Source organism: Arachis ipaensis, chromosome B05, assembly GCF_000816755.2.
Source record: "Arachis ipaensis cultivar K30076 chromosome B05, Araip1.1, whole genome shotgun sequence".
NCBI classification, from domain to species: Eukaryota; Viridiplantae; Streptophyta; class Magnoliopsida; order Fabales; family Fabaceae; genus Arachis; species Arachis ipaensis.
In genome coordinates, this window is record NC_029789.2 from 120,902,000 (window position 1) to 120,921,973 (window position 19,974).

The 19,974-nt window shown below is 41.1% G+C and overlaps 1 protein-coding gene across 2 annotated transcripts; it reads left to right on the forward strand.

Moving 5' to 3' along the window:
- On the forward strand, positions 1,958-19,734 carry LOC107642029 (serine acetyltransferase 3, mitochondrial-like). 2 transcript variants are annotated; one of them, XM_021124359.1, is made up of 4 exons: positions 1,958-2,021; positions 2,427-2,929; positions 15,617-15,619; positions 19,723-19,734. In XM_021124359.1, exons 1-4 carry the CDS (start codon positions 2,014-2,016, stop codon positions 19,725-19,727), a joined length of 519 nt encoding a protein of 172 aa, XP_020980018.1. In that variant the 5' UTR covers positions 1,958-2,013; the 3' UTR covers positions 19,728-19,734. The 2 variants fall into 2 exon arrangements, with proteins under 2 accessions (XP_020980018.1, XP_016200850.1); XM_016345364.2 differs by lacking the exons at positions 15,617-15,619; positions 19,723-19,734 and having other exon boundaries at positions 2,427-3,046.

Genomic DNA, 19,974 nt, shown 5'->3' on the forward strand with positions numbered 1-19,974 from the left:
GGATCCCTACTCTCAGGCCGCATGGATTTGACGACTTTTTTTTTCTGTTGGGATCCAGGTATCGATAGATGCACTTAGAGTTTCATTATTTGTTCCCAGTTATTAACTATTGAGATCCCGAATTATTTGTTAATATGAAATTGTCATTCTCTAGGTAGGCCACTTATTTACCGACATCCAACCGGAAGGAGCAAAGAATTATCCAGTTTTGTCTTGCATTAGATGGGTTGGGTGGTCGAGATGTAAGTTGTTTGTGTCTATTTCGAAGTTACATTACTCTTTCGCCGACATGTTTAGTATATAGTGTACTGTTGGTAGATTCTATTGTCATTTGCAGATTGTGTGGGAGCGTTATGTTGGGCTAGACATGTTTGCCGTTGTTCATCCGGAGATTCTAGCTGAGGAGCACAATCAATTATGTCGGGCGGTCACTAGTCTGATATATTTCGCCGTGATTGAGTGGCATCATGTGGATAGGGTGTTTCCACAGCTTGGTGGCATTCAGCATGTGCCTGAACCAGCCCTAAACATAGACTGGCTTCATGGCAAGGACGATAGGGGTGGGAATAGGTGGTTCCCGGGTTATTTTCAGACATGACATTTGCATTGGGATAACAGAATTGATTCTGTTTTGAGTATCTAGAGAGTGGGTGATCCAGGTCCGTTGGGGGAGTTCCTGGATTGGTGGTATCGTGTAGCCCACAGGTTTCTGTCGCCAGATGCCTTATTTGCTAATTCCAGGGCGAAGGAGATTCTGGACGATGCCATCCAGAGAGGGTCGTCACAGGCGCCCGCTAGGGTACCTGTACCAGATGTTCCTGATAACAGACGTGTGGAGAGGCGACGACGCATCGGTACATGAGCTACTGACTGGGAATGGTGATGGCTGAATGAGATAATGCAGGATGAGAAAGTTGGTGGTGATGGTGGAGGACAGGCTGACCAACGTGTGCTTCGTGGACGTGCGAGACGTCGGGATGCTGGACCGGGGGTCGTAGCAATTGGGAAAGGTGATATCCTCATTGGGGAGCCGGAGGTTAAGACTCAGGGGGTATGTTTACCCATGCTTTGAGCACTCAGATATTCCATGCAAGGTTCTAAAAATCGGACCGGATCGGCCGGTTCGACCGGTTTAACCGCGAACTGGCACTACAAACGGTCCGGTCCTCATATGAAAACCGTCTAAACAAAAACCACTTACGAACCAGCGAACCGGCCAAAAACCGGCCGGTTAGACCGAACCGGTGACCGGCCGGTTATGCTAAACGACGCCGTTTTATAATTTTTAAAAAAAATAAAAAACCGAACCCGACCCGACCCGCTCGAGGAGCACCCCACCCCCCTTTCTTTCCCCGACCCCATTCATTCATTCCCCCTTTCTGAATCATCTCCAACAGAGAACCCTAGCCGCCTTGAACCATAGCCCCCCTGTCGCCATCCTTCCTTCCCTGGTGTCGCCATCCTCAGCCCCAGTAACCCTCCAATCTCCATCGTCGCCTTCGCCTGGTTCCTGCCCAGTAGCCCTCCATCTCCATCCTCTGCTCATCTTCTCAACACCAGCACCGCAGCACGCAGTCAACACCGGTAGCCCTCCATCTCCATTGCGCGGTCCTCAACAGTCAACACTCAGCATCGGTAGCCCTCCATCGACCCCAGGTGAGTGACTCGTCCTCTGCTTATCTTCTTTGTTCTTCGCCTCTGCTCATGTTCTTCCATCGACCCCGGTAGAAATCTTGCATGAAATTGATACTCTGTGAAGTGTGAACTTCCTCTGTGAAGTGTGAACTGTGGCTGTGGCTGGTCAATTTAATCTCTGTGGAATGTGAACTGTGGCTGTGAACTTATGTTGTTGAAATTATGTTATTGAAATGGATTTGTTATGTTGCTGGCCTGCTGCTGCCATTTTTTAATTTTTTTTTGTATGATGTTTCTGAATTTTTGTTGAAATAGTTATTGATTTGAAGGTTAGGGTGATTATTTATTCTGGAACTGAGTCTGCTGTTTCACTGCCTGATGGGAAAGTAAGTTCTTCCCATCCTCCATTGGATTCGTCCTGCTCGTCGCCCTCTGCTCAAATTTGTTACTCTAAGTGTATGTTCCCGCGCGAATCTCGGCAATCACTTGCTCTGATTCTACGTATTGATTATTTTGAACTAATAAAAAGCTTTTCGGTGGGGTTTTGTAAATAAGCTGAAATTTGTTGCCCAATTTCTGTTCGTTCCTTTGCTAAATAAGCTGAAATTTGTTACTCTATTTTGTACTTTGTTAATGCTGGAAACTTACTCGGTTTTGCATAATTATTGACTGGCTAAATTGCTATAGGCAGAATTGCTGTAGCCAGAATTATTAATGTTCATTGTGTAGGCAAAATTGTTAATGTTCATTACTGTGGCTGTTTTTAATTTCATATATGTTTTATTAAGCAGTGCAAGCCTTCCAAGTAACACACTCTTTGATCTTTTTGTTGGGATCTTGAAATCTGACCAAGAAATCATGGATTCTATGAAGGATAATCTCAAAGCAGTTAAGGAAAGAGACCCTGCTTGCATAAACCATGTGCATTGCTTCTTGAACTTCAAAGGCTTCTTAGCATGCCAATCTCATAGAGTTGCTCATAAGCTATGGCTTCAAGGAAGAAAAGTCTTGGCAGTTATGATCCAGAACCGAGTTTCCGAGATTTTTGCGGTTGGTATTCATCCCGGTGCTAAGATTGGAAGCAGGATTCTGCTTGATCATGTAACTAGATTAGTGGTTGGTGAAACTGCAGTGATTGGTAACATTGTGTCAATTTTACATAGTGTGACTTTGGGTGGAACTGATAAAGCTTCTGGTGATAGGCATCCAAAGATTGGTGATGGGGTTTTGATTGGTTCAGGGACTTGTATTTTGGGGAACATTAAGGTTGGTGAATGTGCTAAGATTGGTGCTGGTTCTGTGGTGATTAAGTATGTTCCTCCTAGGACTACTGTTGTTAGTGATTTTGTTATATTTTATGATGTTTGTATATAATTTATTTATTATTTTATTCAGAAACGGTTTTTCCGGTTAAACCACCGGTTGAACCGGTTGGACCAATGAAGCAGTGAACCAGTAGCTAGAGCGGTTTGATGACCGGTCCGGTTTTCCAAACCTTGATTCCATGAGTAACACCCAGATGTATGCTGACTTAACCACCACTACATTCACCATAGACATGGACGATTATGTTGGCAGATCACAGCTCTACGCCAACTTCGCGGTGATCATACGGGATGACGATGCTCAACGTTACCAACATCAAACGTCATAATCTTAGATTCCAGAGTACCATCCGTAGTTGGAAGAAGTTCAAGGGTACCATTCGCAGATGCCAAAGGTTCAAGGGTACCATCCACAGATGCCAAAGGTTCAGCCTCAGGCTTTGCTCTACCAGCCACAAATGACAGAGATTCAACCTCAGATGACTGAGTACCACCCATAGTTGGCGGTAGACCTTAACGAGCCTACAGGCAGTTTGTATGACACTTAGTTCACCATGGGAGGGATGCCTTCATCTGCATTTGGAGTGGGTCTGCTAGCTAATCGTCCTACACATCAGCCTGAGAGGCTTGCTAGAGTAAAGCGGCCTGCTCGGTGTGGTACAGGCTCGCATCTCCTTGGACCATTTGGGGACGACGCCACAACGATGATGATGAAGAGCGGGATCATTAGTTGCTTATTTATGTTTTGTTTCATGTACTCATGACTATGTTATTTGTATGACCATGTACCATTTCTTATTTATGTTTAGTAGCATCTACTTATGATTATATTATTTGTATAACCATCTACCGTTTCTTAGTCATGTTTAGTTGCATATACTTATTGTATTCTAACTTTATTATATGAATGACTTTTCAACTTTGCTTATTTCAGTATTTCACTATTTCATGTTTAGATGGCACATCATACATTGAATGACAAACATAATGAAATTAACTTTACTCAAGAGAATGACAATTACATAAAGCAACACATAAAATAAAGACAGAATAGTAAAAACTTCATCGCAAAGACAACATTAACTAAAATAAAGACAACACAGATACAAAAGGAGCAACAGAAACAAAACCAACGACATCATGACATTTATGCATCACCTCCAGCCGTGGAGGTTCGTTGAGGGCAACTCCTATGAGTGTGTCCGAGCTGTCTGCAGAGGCCACAATGCTTCAATCTACTTGTAACACCCTAATTAGCCTAAGCTTTACCTCGCGTCGTAAAGCAAAGGTTAATCACTAACTTATTAATCATCATTAAACCATCATTAAAATCATCATGTATCAATACATTCTCACCACAACATCAATTGCCAAAATTCATACCCAACCCAAATCAACAATCATCATCAAGGATATTAAACATTTAACACAATCATGCATTCCAACCTATCCTATGATCATCTAACCTAAATTTTCACAAGACATTATATATTAAATACGAGAAACCAGAACCATACTGTAACACCCTAATTAGCCTAAGCCTTACCTCGTGTCGTAAAGCAAAGGTTAATCAGAGATTGCGACATTTCTAATATATATATATATATATATATAGAAGGAATAGTATAACCTAGAAGCTTGATGAAGGAGATAGCTCAAAAACAGAATTTGAAAAGCACAAAATGTACTAGCGAAGCTACTAACTTAAAGCACAAGTTGTAGATACGGTATGACAAAATATCATAGTATAATATCATAAGAATCTAGACACGGCTTGCGGAGTTTAAGCCGGCTAGCCATATACAGACCATACATGAACCCAGACAGTAAAAGTAGCTTATACAAGTTTTGTTCTCTCAATACATGCCTCTAGACTAAACAAAATACAAAACTGAGAGATGTATAGCAAAATAAATCAAGAGACTCAAAAGGTATCCGGATCCTCCGCTTCTGTCACCATCTAGGCAACTCACCGAGGTGGGCTGCTACCTGCATCTGAAAAACAACAAGGTATGAAATGAGAACCGGAGGTTCTCAGTATGGTAACAGTACCCAATATGTAAGATATAAGGCTTCGGGACGCCAAAAGCAATTCTAGAACTTCACATCAAACCGATATTCAAGCTTAGAACAAATATAATAAAATAAATATCGAACTTACACCATAAATCGGGTTATCTAAACTTAGGAAAATTCTAACTAATACTAATCACACCGCTATATCCCACAGCCTTCGCCACTCCAACCTCCTTGCAATCCCATCGCCACCGCCTACCTAACCTCCCCAAAACCAGATAAACACAGATAATACAAGCAAGGAAAACACAAGTAATATTCAAATATATAACAATTAATTAAAGAAACAAGTAGGCATACTATATAATTAGGCAAACTCAAGTAAGCAAAGCAAACAAGCAATTAGGATATGCATATGATGAATGTCTATCCTATTGTCTCGTGATATCACTTGTCGGTCTATAAATGCCACCCGACACATCCTTTCGGATGTCGCTTTTTCTGCCACTTCCAACGATATAGCGCCTATCACGCTTTTGTTCCTAGGATATAGTGCCTGGCACACTACAGTTCCGAGGATATAGTGTCTGGCATACTTGCATGCTCAATCCGAGGATATAGTACCTGGCGCACTCTTGCGGCAGAGAAGGAAAACAACAACAACAACATATAATTCATTACAAATCATTCCATGGATATAATGCCTGGCTCACTATCCTCATCAACAAGTCCATCAACCTCAATTCATCATTATTTCTCATCTCAAATCACTTTCAATTATCAAGTCTCAACATTCATCAAGATCATCATTCCATTAACATCCTTAAACATTCATATTTCTCAGACTCATCATAAGCAATTCCATTCCGAACTCATCAATTCACCAATTTCTCACATCCGTTGTCAGTAATCACCAAGTTCACTACTCTTCCCTCTCTTTCAACCAGACTCATGCTCAATACACCAGAATCCTAAACCTCCGTCTGCTAACTTTTCAAAGTAACACCAAATAAATTCTCCTAAGGCCCTTCCCATGTTCCAATGCCCAAAAATTAGCCCAAGAGTCTTTAAATGGTGTCCTAGAAGTATACAATCTAGTTGGAAAAGTGAAATAGTTTAAAAACAAGGTTTAAGTTATAAAATAGGACGTGTGCGTCGCACAGGGGTGTGCGCGCGCACGCCCAGAAGATTTTTAAGATGTGTGCGTGCACATAGAGGTGTGCGTACGCATAGGCATTAAATTTCCCAACTCGTGCGTGCGCACAGGTTCTAAAACCTCATTGGTGTGTGCGTGCACAGGCTGTGTTAGCGCTGCAACCAGTATGCCCTTCCCTGCATGTGCGTACGCACAAGGCTGTGCGTACGCACAAGGCTGTGCGTGCGCACAGGATTAAAATTTTACAAGGTTGTGCGTGCTCACAAGGCTGTGCGTGCGCACATACCAGAAATCACAAAATTCTGCAACTCTAAAGAATTTCAGATTTTGACCCCAAACTTTGAATGATCATAACTTCCTCTACAAAATTCCAAATTTTACAAACTTTATATCGATTTGAAGAGTTTTCAATGAACTTTAATTTAAAGCAAATCATCAAAAATCTGTTTTTACCCAAAATCTCAAAAACTCAATTTTTTTTAACCAAACCTCAATCCAATACCAAATCAAACACATTTCAACCATACCAAAATAGCCCAAAATTCATACCAAACACTACTTCAACCATTTTATCAATCAAACAACCTTCTAAACCATTCAACAATCCCAAATCCAACCAAATTCGTAGTTTTCACTTTCCATTAACCTTATTAACATCAACAAACCCCATCAATCATTAACAATCCTAAAAAATCATCATTACCCAACTCCTACATCATACACCAACACCATCATTTATCATAATCAACACAACTCATCCATAATCATCAACAATACCAACAACTCTCAACAACCATAACAAATATCAACATTCATCCTCAATTTCATCAACATCAACAACCATCATATCACTCATAATCAATATCAACCATCAACAATATGAACAATCACTACAAATCCTCAACAATTTCAATAATTATCAATCCCTCATCAATTATAATTAAATGCCAACAATCATCCTCAAATTCACATATTCCTCATCTCAAAACTCTATATCATCATCATCATCATAGAAGTTATCCTCACACACCAAAATCACATACAATTAAATATACACCCAAAACATTCAATCCTATCTTAAGGTCAACTAGCCTAAGTTTCCAGAAATATTACATATTACATAAAGGAATCCAAAACCATATCTTGGCCGATTCCCAAATGCTCCAACACCAAAATGAAGCCACCAAACTTGATCCAAAGCCTCAACCAACTCCCACAAACACCAAAGTTCAAACTAACAACAAATATATCACCAAAATCAAAACCTAAGGTACACAAAATAACTAAACACAAGGATTTAGTGAAACCTTACCTTACTCAATGATATTAGGGGTAAAATCCAACAATTACCCGCTACTAGAGACCACCTAAACAAGCAAAACCACAAAAATTGCTCAAAAACCAAACTCAAAATACCCAGAAATCTAGGGCACGAAACTGGGGAGCGAGATGCGAGCCCTTACCAGATTTCGTTTGATATAAAGGAAGAGCACATTGAGAGAAAGTAAACTATTCACAATATTCACATATTCACATAACCAATATCAAGGCATATATTGCAACCATTCCCCGGCAACAGCGCCAAAAATTTGATTCTCTCTCGAGGGTTACGTTGGAATAGAATTTCTCAATAAGGTCCCGTTGCAAGTATAACTCTACCAACAACAATCCTCGAGGATCAAATTTAGAAAGAGATTTGGTTGTCACAAGTTCAACCCCAATAAAAGTAACCGAAGTATTCAAATCTCGGGTCGTCTCACAAGGAATGGGCAAACATGTGCTTCAACATTGGTTAGAAATCCGTGGTTGTAAGTCATGAGCAAGAACTTAAAATAGGAATCTTAACAAGCAAGTAATCTTGAAATGCAAGAACTATTCAAATAACTAAGCAAGATGTGAGCAATTCTAAACTAATGAGATAATATTCCATATAATTGTACTTCAAAAACTAAACGATAATTATAACTAAGATAAAATAATTAGAAATTTGGGTTTCAAATATGAATAATAAAAGCAACTCTTGGCTAGACATGGGAATTGGGGTCACTATCCTTGTCTAATAACCATATCTTGACAATTATGAGGAACCAAACTCATTAAGTCTACCTCTATACTTGAAGTACGTTAAATGGTTTGGTCAACATCAACCCATAAGGTCTAACCTCACTACTAATTGGCTTAGTAGTAGGTTAGTGTCAATGGCTATCAAATTGACCACTAAGGGTTCCCAAATCATCAAATCCATTAGACCCAATGAATAAAGTTTACCCAATTCCCTTAGCCTAGGCCAAGAGTAAAGAGAACTACTCCATGATCAAAGTAAACAATTCATCAAACACATGGTAACCGCTAATAAAAGACATGTTCAAATTGCGATTAAATTGAAACTAACAAGTACCCACTAACAATTATCAACATACAATCATTCAAACAACATAATTAACCATAGAAATCATCAATGTAACATTAACAAGTCAAGATTCACAACATTCAAGCAATGGGTATAAAGTGACAAATGACAAGAATTCATAAAACTAACATAATATCTAAGCAAAATTATACTAAGAAATTCAAATTAAACAATCAAAACTAGTAATTAACAAGATCCAATTCAGAATTCAACAAGGGAAGATCAAATTAAAATTAGATCTAGAGAGGAATAAAGGTTTCTCTCTCTAGAAGAACAAGAACCCAAAAACTAACTAAAATTGTGTCTAAGTGTAAAATGATTGATCCCCCTTTCCCCCTAGCATCCTTGGGTCTTTTCCATGCAGAAACAGCTTGAATTTGGGCCTAATGAGCCTCAGAAATCGCCAGACACGATTTCCTTTAATGAGATCACGTGCAGCTTCCCGCGCGTGCGTGCCGATCGCTTTTGTGATCCACGCGTGCACGCCATGTGCGCATGCGCGTCGATTGGATTTCTTTGATCCGCGCGGATGTATCCATCCTTGCGTGCCGCTTCCAGATATCCTCATGCACGCGTGCGCGTGCAGTGCGCGTGCGCGCCCTTTGCGAAGTTTCCAAAATCTAAATCTTCGTGTTCCTTCCTCTTGTACATGCTTTCTTTCTCTCTTCTAGGATATTCTTGCCCTATAATTCCTGAAATCACTCAACAAATACATCACGACATCGAATGGCAATAAAAGAAGATCAAAATATAGCAATTTTTAGGCAAAAGAAACATATTTTTCATCATGAAGCATTATTAAGAAGAGAACACAAAACCATGCAATTCTTGTGAATAAGTGTGAGAAATATTGACAAAACTCCCCGAATTCTACACAATATAAACCACAAAATTGGGGTTTATCAAATCTCCCCACACTTAAACCAAGCATGTCCTCATGCTTAAAATAAAAAGACCAATGATCATGGTAAGAAAGGGTTTATGAAATGCAATTTCCTAAATGAATGCATGCAACTAAAGTAAAATCATCTATCTACTTGGTCAAGGGTAAATCTATCCTCCAAGAACACATATGAGCATACGGGGTGAAAATGCTATGTGGTTCATGAATCCTACCAAATTGAACATCAACATGAAGTGCATATAACTTGCTAGATGAGCGCTTGTGAAAGCCGGGAACATGGAGTTGAGCATCGAACCTTCACTGGAAGTGTATCTGCTCTATTCGCTTGAGTGTATAGGGTTTGTCACTCAATCCTTTCCTACTCATGCTTTCCAAGATTTATCCTTCATCTAACAATCAACAATTACTTTATGCATGCTTACAAGTATCATGAGGTCTTATTCATGGGTTGTAATGGGGCTAGGGTGAAGGTAAGGATGTATATGGTCAAGTGAGCTTAAAATTTGAGTCCTTGATTAACCTAGGATCCCACTAGACACATAGAAAACCTATACAACTATAATACATTACCTAGCTACCCTTGAGTTTCACTTTTTTGCATACTCATGCATTCTTTTCAATTCACATCCCATATGCATTGTTTTTATTACTTTGTCTTGGGGCATTTTTGTCCCCTTTCATAGCTCTCTATTATTTTTATTATTAATATTTTTTTTTGGTCCCCTTTCTCTTGGGGTTTCATGTACAAAATTTTCAATGTATATGGTTCAATCATTCAATACATGAGTATGTTCCCAAATCCTAGAATCTTCAATTACAACTACAATACACCTATTTATATCTACCCAAATTTCCCAAGTACACCCTCCCAATTAATTGATACACACCTCCACTTACCTAAGCTAATCAAGGATCCAAATTTAGGGACAATCATTGTTTTTCGCTTAGGGTTGTTGATGTGCTCTTTTTAAGAACAAAGAGGGTTTACCATAGGCTCAAAATTGGTTAGCAATGGTAGATAAAAGGGTTAAGGCCGTTTGGGAAAAGTGACTATTGAAATGATGGCCTCAATCATGTAAATGCATTTATACACAAAGTAATGGACATATAGAATCAGACAAAGCAAGGATTACAATCATAGAGAGAGAATAATGCACACAAGAATGGGAAATAATGGTTAGAAGATGTAACCATACAATAGGCTCAAAACTTACATGCTTGTGTTCTTAGCTCAATCACTATGTTCCAAAATATATTCTTAAAGCAAGTTTATTGCAAAAAGTTTTTCAAAATTTGGTAGGGTACCCCAAAACATAGTTTCTTTGGGAAGAAGTTATTATCTTGACCAAGCAACTCTATAGAAACTGACTATTATGCAAGGAGTATTTACAAGCAAAACTAACTACACATGCAATGTACTATCTACTAAGCAAAAGATAAATCCATGGGTGTTGAAAGAAAGAGATTGTTACCCATGGAGATCGGTCGAACGACCTCCCCACACTTAGAATTTAGCACGGTCCTCCGTGCCACCAACGATGTGCAAAGGACGGTCGGGACCGGAACCTTCACTATCCCCTCCATCAGAGCTCCCATCATTTGGGTTTGAGGTGGATGTGAATATTTCGAGTTCCTCCATGCTATGGGTAACACAACGCAGAAGCTTCTTGATGTAGGAGTATAGGCGTTGATTGCGCCGCTCATATCTATCAAACTTCCGGTGTAGATCTTCTATTCTTTTATGTGTGGATCTTTGACGTGGTGGTGATGATGAGGTGGAAGAAATAGTAGATGGGAGGGCTATGTCAAGGCTTGGGTTGTTCATGGGAAGATGTAAATATTTTCCACTTGGGACCACATCGCCCTTAGCCGGAATGATAGCCTTTGTGTCCATGTCTTCCCAAGGAACACCCACAGCAGCAACTAAATCGGATACCAATGCTGGAAATGGCAAATTACCCTGGGCGTGGACCTGTCCCATCGCTTGCTTGACAAGAAGCGGAATATTCACCGGTCTCTCCGTGAGAACACACCAAACAAGCAAAGCGAGATCCGCCGTGACGGACAACTTGTGGGTGCTAGGTAGCACATAGTGAGATAGGATCTGGGCCCAAGCTCTAGCTTCTACAGTGAGAAAGCGAGCGTTAATGCATTTGGGCCTCATCCGGAGTCGACCATGGGTCCAAAATGTCTCTGGCTCAGCAATGACTTGGAGGATCGAGTCCCAATCAAACCCAAACTTTTCTCACTGACGTAAGACCTCTTGGTAACCATCCATATCACTTGGTACTGGTAGGACATTAAGTACTTGCTGAATAGCCTCTTCTGAAATTGTGACTTGCTTCTGGCGCATGTATACTGATTGAAGGGAAGGAAGATGGTAGTTAGTGTAGAATTCTACCACCCATGAAAGGTTGACCTCTTGTGGTTTTCTCAGAAGGAACTCTCATCCTCGCCGTTCAATGCGGGGTAAAATACAAGGAGCAACCTTGTCCGGCGGAGCGAGTAGATGCTCGGCATGATAGTTCCTCTCAACCATGGCGGGGAACACAAGTTCACAGAAGCGGTTGGGGAATCTTAAAGAATCTTTTGCCGGTTTGCTCTTCTCTTTCTCATCAATAGGAGTGGGTGCCTTTGCCTTCTTAGAGAGGGGTTTGGCTCCTAATGAAGGGTGCGCCTTGGAGTTTGATCTTTGGGGTGCCCTCTTTACGGCTGGTTTCCTTGAAGCTTTCACCTTGCCTCTCTTGGTGGCCATCCTGAGAAAGGAAGGAAACAGGAAAATATTAAACCCAAAGAATCATTTTAACAAAAGCATGCAAGTGAAGGATAGTGCCCAAAATAAGTAGTGCAACAAAGTGATTATAGAGGCATGGGTCACAACACTTGGCATGGGATGCAAGAGGTAGTAAAGCATGCAATAAGGCATGAGAAGAATAATCTTAAGCATCCATAACAAAGAGCAAGTCATGTTCAATGAGTATCTAATTAGCAAGTGATAAGCAAAGTGAACTCAATGCATTTAGAAGAGAGCAAGTGAATGAGTAGGAGGCACCAAATTAAAAGTACATGATTAAAATAAACCCAAATGGTATTCATGTATTTCCTCAAACACTTGGCGTGCAATTATTAAGCAATGAGCAATTATGAGATACTCAACCAATTTGAAGCCAAAAATAAAATATCAATCATCACATAACATCACTAATTGGCAAAGATAATGAAAAACAATCAAGAATATCCATTAAGGCAAATTAAAACTCAAATTCAACATCCATGGAAAAGCAAGAAAAAGGACAAGTAAACAAACAAAAAGCAAATAGTATAATCATACAACTAAAAAAAGAAATAAGCAAAGCAACAAGAAGAATCTAACTAGAAGAAGAAATAATGCAAAGAAATTAATAAAGGAGATATGGAAGAAGTTTCTTTTGTGAAGATGAGAGAGAGATAGAAGAGATGTAAGGCTACCAGAAGTGGTGGTGGTCACCGGTGAGTAGTCGGAGACGGTGGTGGTGGATTGTGGAAGAAAAAGGAGAGAAAAAGGATGATGGAGAAGGAAGAAGTAGAAGAAGATAAGAAAAGAGGTGAGAAAGAGGGATAGAACAGGGCGCGCCAGCTTTTAAACTGGTTCGCGAAACCGGCGCGCGCACACACGATGCGCTGGCGCGTTGGTGAGGGCAAAGCGAAGGACGCGTACGCGTCCAAGGCGCGCACGCGTGAGGTCAGTTGTGCCCCTGGCACGAAGTTGGCACCAAGTAGGCGCAACTCTCGGGTGAGTTGTACCAGGGTAGTCATGCAGCACAGGCGCGCGGACGCGTGCCTGATTGGGTTGATGACCGACGCGGACACGCGCAGTGCGTGGACGCATCGGTATGGGCACAGGCTGGGCACAAGTGTGGCACAAGTCTCTGGTTTTTGTACCAGAGAGTTTATGTAGCACCATCGGCGCGCGCGCGCACAGTGCGCTTGCGTGTTGATGGTGAAATTACAAAGGGTGCGCAGGCGTGAAGCACGCGGACGCGTGGGCGCCTGGTGCGAGATGGGCATAAAGTGGGCATGACTCTCGAGTTTTTGGCCCAGGAGTTAGAAATGCACCAGCGGCGCGCGCACGGTGCGCTGGCGCACGGATGCCTTTTTTTTCCTTTTTCCTTTTTTTTTCAACATAGGGAAAAGCTACTCTAACACATTCTTGGCAGGTGTTTAAGCTAGTAGGCAAGAAAACACTTATAAATTCATGCACCATTCAAGACAACGCATTTTCTCTAACTTCAATAATTCATCCATACCAAAATGATGAAAACTATATGAACATCCTATCTATCCAACAAGAACAATAAGGCTAGCAATCCTATGCAATCAACAACATCAAGAAATCACAAAATTCACAAGAATTTAAAGCTACAAACTAGATGGTATACATAAGGAAGATCTTACCACGGTGGGGTGACTCCCACCAAGCACTTTTCTTTAACATCCTTAAGTTGGACAGTCAGTCGCTTAAGCTTCTCCTTCCTTAGGTGCATCCGCCAATAGGAACACCTCTAGCTCTTTTGGGAGCTTGTAGCCATGATACTTCTTCACTCTATGTCCATTCACCTTGAAAGTTGCTTCACTTTTAGGATCAAATAACTTCACCACTCCATAGGACTTTATCTTCTTTACCTTGAAAGGTCCTTCCCATCTAGAACGGAGCTTTCCAGGAATGAATCTAAGCCTCGGGTTGTAGAGGAGGACCTCATCACCTTTTTGGAAATCCTTTTTCCGGATGTGATGGTCATGAAATGCTTTGGTCTTTTCCTTGAAGATCTGGGCATTCTCATATGATTCGTTCCTCAAACACTCGAGCTCCTCTAGCTGTAACTTCCTGGCTTCACCCGCCTTGACTAAATCCATGTTGCACTGCTTTACCGCCCAATAGGCTCTATGCTCAATCTCCACCAGAAGGTGACACGCCTTACCATAGACGATCCAGAAGGGGCTCATCCCTAACGGAGTCTTGTAGGCCGTTCTATACACCCATAGTGCATCTCCTAACTGGAGGCTCCAATCCTTCCTTTATGGATTGACCACTTTCTCCAAGATTCTCTTAATCTCCCGGTTGGACACTTTCGCTTGCCCATTGGTCTGTGGGTGATAAGCAGTAGCAACCTTATGCGACACTCCATAGCGCTTGAGCAATGCCTCTACTTTCTTGTTACAAAAGTGCGATCCTTGGTCGCTCACAATTACTCGTGGCGACCCATAACGGTATACAATGTGATTTCTAATAAAAGAAACAACGGTATTGGCGTCGTCAAGGCGGGTAGGTATTGCTTCTACCCACTTTGACACGTAGTCAACCGCTAACAGAATATATAGATACCCACTTGAGTTGGGAAATGGTCCCATAAAATCAATGCCCCATACATCAAATATCTCACAGAATAACATAGGTTGCTGAGGCATCTCATCCCTTTGGGATGTGTTTCCCGACTTCTGACACTGATGGCAAGACACACAGAACCGGTTAGCATCCTTAAATAAGGTTGGTCACCAGAATCCACAATCCAACACCTTTTTAGCGGTCCTTTGTGGGCCAAAGTGGCCACCACATTCGGACGAATGGCAAGCTTCAAGAATGGGTTGAATTTCAGATTCCGGAACACATCTTCGAATTACTTGGTCTACGCCCCTCTTCCACAAGTGAGGGTCATCCCAAATGTAGTATTTGGAATCACTCCTCAACTTATCCCTTTGGTGTTTAGAAAAGTTTGGAGGAAAGAATTTTACAACCAAGTAGTTCGCCATTGGGGCAAACCAAGGAAAGCTATCCGACACAGCATGCAAACTATCCAATGGGAATGAGTCATTGATCGGAAATGGGTCAAATTTTAAATTCTCAATGCGGCTTAAATGATTCGCGACCAGGTTTTGAGACCCACTCCAGTCCCTAATCTCATTGTCGAATTCTCGCAAAAGCAAGATCCAACGTATGAGTCTAGGCTTTGACTCATTCTTTGTCAATAAGTACATTAAAGCTGCATGATCCGTGTATACCACTATCTTTGACCCTAGCAAATAATATCTGAATTTATCTAAAGCATGAACAATAGCTAGGAGTTCCTTTTCAGTAGTGGTATAGTTAGATTGTGCTGCATCCAGTGTTTTAGAAGAGTAAGCAATGACATAAGGGAGTTTACCAACGCGTTGTGCAAGTACGGAACCTACAGCATGGTTTGACGCATCGCACATTATCTCGAATGGCAACGTCCAATCGGGGCCTCGCACAATCGGTGCTATGGTAAGAACTCTCCTTAGCTCTTCAAACGCTTTCACACATTCACTGTCAAACTCAAAGTCCACATCTTTTTGGAGTAGGTGCGACAATGGCAAAGCAATCTTGCTGAAATCTTTGATAAAGCGACTATAGAATCCTGCATATCCTAAAAACGAGCGGATCTCCCTCACAGATGAGGGGTGAGGTAAAGTGGTGATAATATTGACCTTGGCCGGGTTTACAGAAATGCCTTCATGAGAAACTACATGTCCCAACACTATACCTTGTCTTACCATAAAGTGACACTTTTTAAAATTCAAGACAAGGTTAGTGGCAACACATCTAGCTAAGACTTTGGCCAAGTTCTCTAAGCAACAATCAAATGAAGTTCCATAAATACTGAAGTCATCCATAAAGACTTCCAGATAATTCTCCATTAGATCGAAAAAGACACTCGTCATACACCGCTGGAAAGTAGCAAGTGCATTACATAGTCCAAATGGCATCCTTTCGTATGCAAAAGTGCCAAAAGGGCAAGTGAATGTGGTCTTTTCCTGATCTTCAGGAGCAATGTGAATCTGGAAGTAACCAGTGAATCCATCAAAAAAGCAATAATGGGATTTACCCGCCAAATGGTCCAACATCTGATCGATAAAGGGCAAAGGGTAGTGGTCCTTTCTTGTAGCGGCGTTCAATCTTCTATAGTCGATGCACACGCGCCACGCATTTTGTACTCTCTTGGTGACCACTCCTCCATCATCCTTTTTAACCGCAGTGATGCCTGATTTCTTGGAAACGACCTGGACCGGGCTCACCCATTCACTGTCAGAAATTGGGTATATAATACCCACATCAAGTAGCCTAGTGACCTCCTTCTTTACCACATCAAGGATGGTAGGGTTGTGCCTCCTTTGTGGCTGCCTAACCGGCCTAGCTCCCTCTTAGAGAAATATACGATGTATGCACTTGCGAGGGTCAATCCCACAATATCAGCTAGGCTCTAACCAATTGCCTTCTTGTACCTTCTCAGAACATCTAGGAGCTTTTCTTCTTCTTTACTCGAAAGCTCACTATTAAGGAAGGGTCTACCAAGTAGAACGGAGGATGAGCTTCTATTTTCTGTTGGAGGCATTTCAAGGATGTAAAAGTCAACCGAAAAAACCAAATACTCGATCGTCACAAATACATCTTCGGCTATTCCTATCACCGTGATCACACTTTTATCGGCTAAGGCAAACTTCACCGCCGACTTCTTTAACGGAGCTAAATTCAACCGCGCAAAAATGGACAATGGCATGATACTTACGCAAGCTCCTAGATCACACGTACAGTCATGAAAAGTGCGCCCACCAATACAACAAGACACCAAACAAGATCCAGGGTCACCACATTTCTTTGGAATAGGTTCCATCAAGGAAGAAATTGAACTACCCAAGGATAATGTCTCCAATTCTCCAATCCTATCCTTGTGTGTACACAAGTCCTTCAAAAATTTTACATATTTTGGAATTTGTTGAATAGCATCAAGAAGGGGTATGGTTACCTCAACCTTCTTGAACACTTGAAGCATGTTCAAATCAAATTTCGGCATTTTCTTTGCTTTCTTCACCATGGAATGGAATGGAATAGGAATGGACTCATCCACTATAGCTTTCCTCTTGGGTTCCTTGAGGCTTACTCCTTCTTCCTCATGCCTTTTGTCTACCTCCTCTTCTTCATGTGGAGCTTCAATAACCGCTTCTTCCTCATGAATATCTTCCATGACCCTTGGAGGTATCTCCTCTAATGTAGTCCCCGACCGTAGAGTGATGGCGTTGAGACCGCCCTTAGGATTTGGTTGGGGTTGGGATGGAAGATTAGAAGAGCTTGAGGGTTGGTTGGTGTTGTTGTTGGAGGTTGAGGGTTGGTTTGACATGGCCATTTTTAAAAACATGTTGGTGAGGTTAGCCAATTGAGCGGCCAAGGCATCAAATTGAGCCTTGTTACTCTCGTCCCGTTTCTCCATAGCGGCTCTAAGCTCATCAACTTAATTGTTGAAAGATGGAGAGGTTTGATTGGATTGTTGTCTATGGTGTGGTACTTGGTATTTGGTGTAGTTGTTTTGGTTTTGGTTGTGGTGATTTTGGTTGGCTTGGTGGTTGTTGTTGTTGTGTTGGTATTGAGATGAAGATTGGTTGTTGTTGTAATGAGAAGAAGAGTTGTTCCATCTTTGGTTTTGATTGCTCCCTTGTGCATTGTCCCTCCACCCTTGATTTTGATTACTACCATGAGAGTAGTTGTTTTGGCCTTGAGAAGGATAGGGCGGACGGTTGTTATAGTTCACATTGGCTACAACAAGGGCATGCTCCTCTTGAATTTGATGGCATTGATCGGTGTAATGTGTGGTGCTAGAGCACAAACGACAAATCCTCATGCAAAGTGATCCGTCGTGGCTCCTCCATTTATGGTTCACCTGTAGGATGCAAAGATGTATTAGTAGTGCCAACAGAAGAATAGGAAGTAGCGGACTCCAAGTCACTTTCGGTGCCGCCTAGTGATTCGGTATGTTCCTCAAGAGAGGCAGAAGTATTAGCCGTATAATCCAACCGCCGTCTAGCTTGCCGAGTGTGTAACAAAGTTCTTTCAATCTTAGGGTCAAACTCGACTAAGCTAGAATTCGGTTGAGACCGAGTCATCAAACTTGGGAGTCATAGCACACAAACAAAAGAAATCTAAACTAAAGCTAAGTATTGAAAGAAAGTAAACTATTAACAATATTCACATATTCACATAACCAATATCAAGGCATATGTTGCAACCATTCCCCGGTAACGCCGCCAAAAATTTGATGCTCTCTCGAGGGTTACGTTGGAATAGAATTTCTCAATAAGGTCCCATTGCAAGTATAGCTCTACCAACAACAATCCTTGAGGATCAAATTTAGAAAGGAATTTGGTTGTCACAAGTTCAACCCCAATAAAAGTAACCGAAGTATTCAAACTTCGGGTCATCTCACAAGGAATGGGCAAACATGTGCTTCAACATTGGTTAGAAATTCGGGGTTGTAAGTCATGAGCAAGAACTTAAAATAGAAATCTTAACAAGCAAGTAATCTTGAAATGCAAGAACTATTCAAATAACTAAGCAAGATGTGAGCAATTCTAAACTAATGAGATAACATTCAATATAATTGTACTTCAAAAACTAAACGATAACTATAACTAAGATAAAACAATTAGAAATTTGGGTTTTCAAATATGAATGATAAAAGCAACTCTTGACTAGACATGGGAATTGGGGTCACTATCCTTGTCTAATAACCATATCTTGACAATTATGAGGAACCAAACTCATTAAGTCTACCTCTATACTTGAAGTACGTTAAATGGTTTGGTCAACATCAACCCATAAGGTCTAACCTCACTACTAATTGGCTTAGTAGTAGGTTAGTGTCAATGGCTATCAAATTGACCACTAAGGGTTCCCAAATCATCAAATTCATTAGACCCAATGACTCAAGTTTACCCAATTCCCTTAGCCTAGGCCAAGAGTAAAGAGAACTACTCCATGATCAAAGTAAACAATTCATCAAACACATGGTAAGCGCTAATAAAAGACATGTTCAAATTGCAATTAAATTGAAACTAACAAGTACCCACTAACAATTATCAACATACAATCATTCAAACAACACAATTAACCATAAAAATTATCAATGTAACATTAACAAGTCAAGATTCACAACATTCAAGCAATGGGTATAAAGTGACAAATGACAAGAATTCATAAAAATAACACAAGATCTAAGCAAAATTATACTAAGAAATTCAAATTAAACAATCAAAACTAGTAATTAACAAGATCCAATTCAGAATTCAACAAGGAAAGATCAAATTAAAACTAGATATAGAGAAGAATAAGGGTTTCTCTCTCTAGAAGAACAAGAATCCAAAAACTAACTAAAATTGTGTCTAAGTGTAAAATGATTGATCCCCCTCCCTTTTCCCCTAGCATCCTTGGGTCTTTTCCATGTAGAAACAGCTTGAATTTTGGCCTAATGAGCCTCAGAAATCACCTGGCACGATTTCCTTTAATGAGGTCACGTGCAGCTTCCCGCGTGTGCGCGTGATGCGTGCATGCGCGCCGATTGCTTTTGTGATCCACGCGTGCACGCCATGTGCGCGTGCGCGTCGATTGGATTTCTCTGATCTACGCAGATGCGTCCATCCTTGCGCACCGCTTCCACCTATTCTCATGCACGCGTGCGCGTGCGCGCCCTTTGCGAAGTTCCCA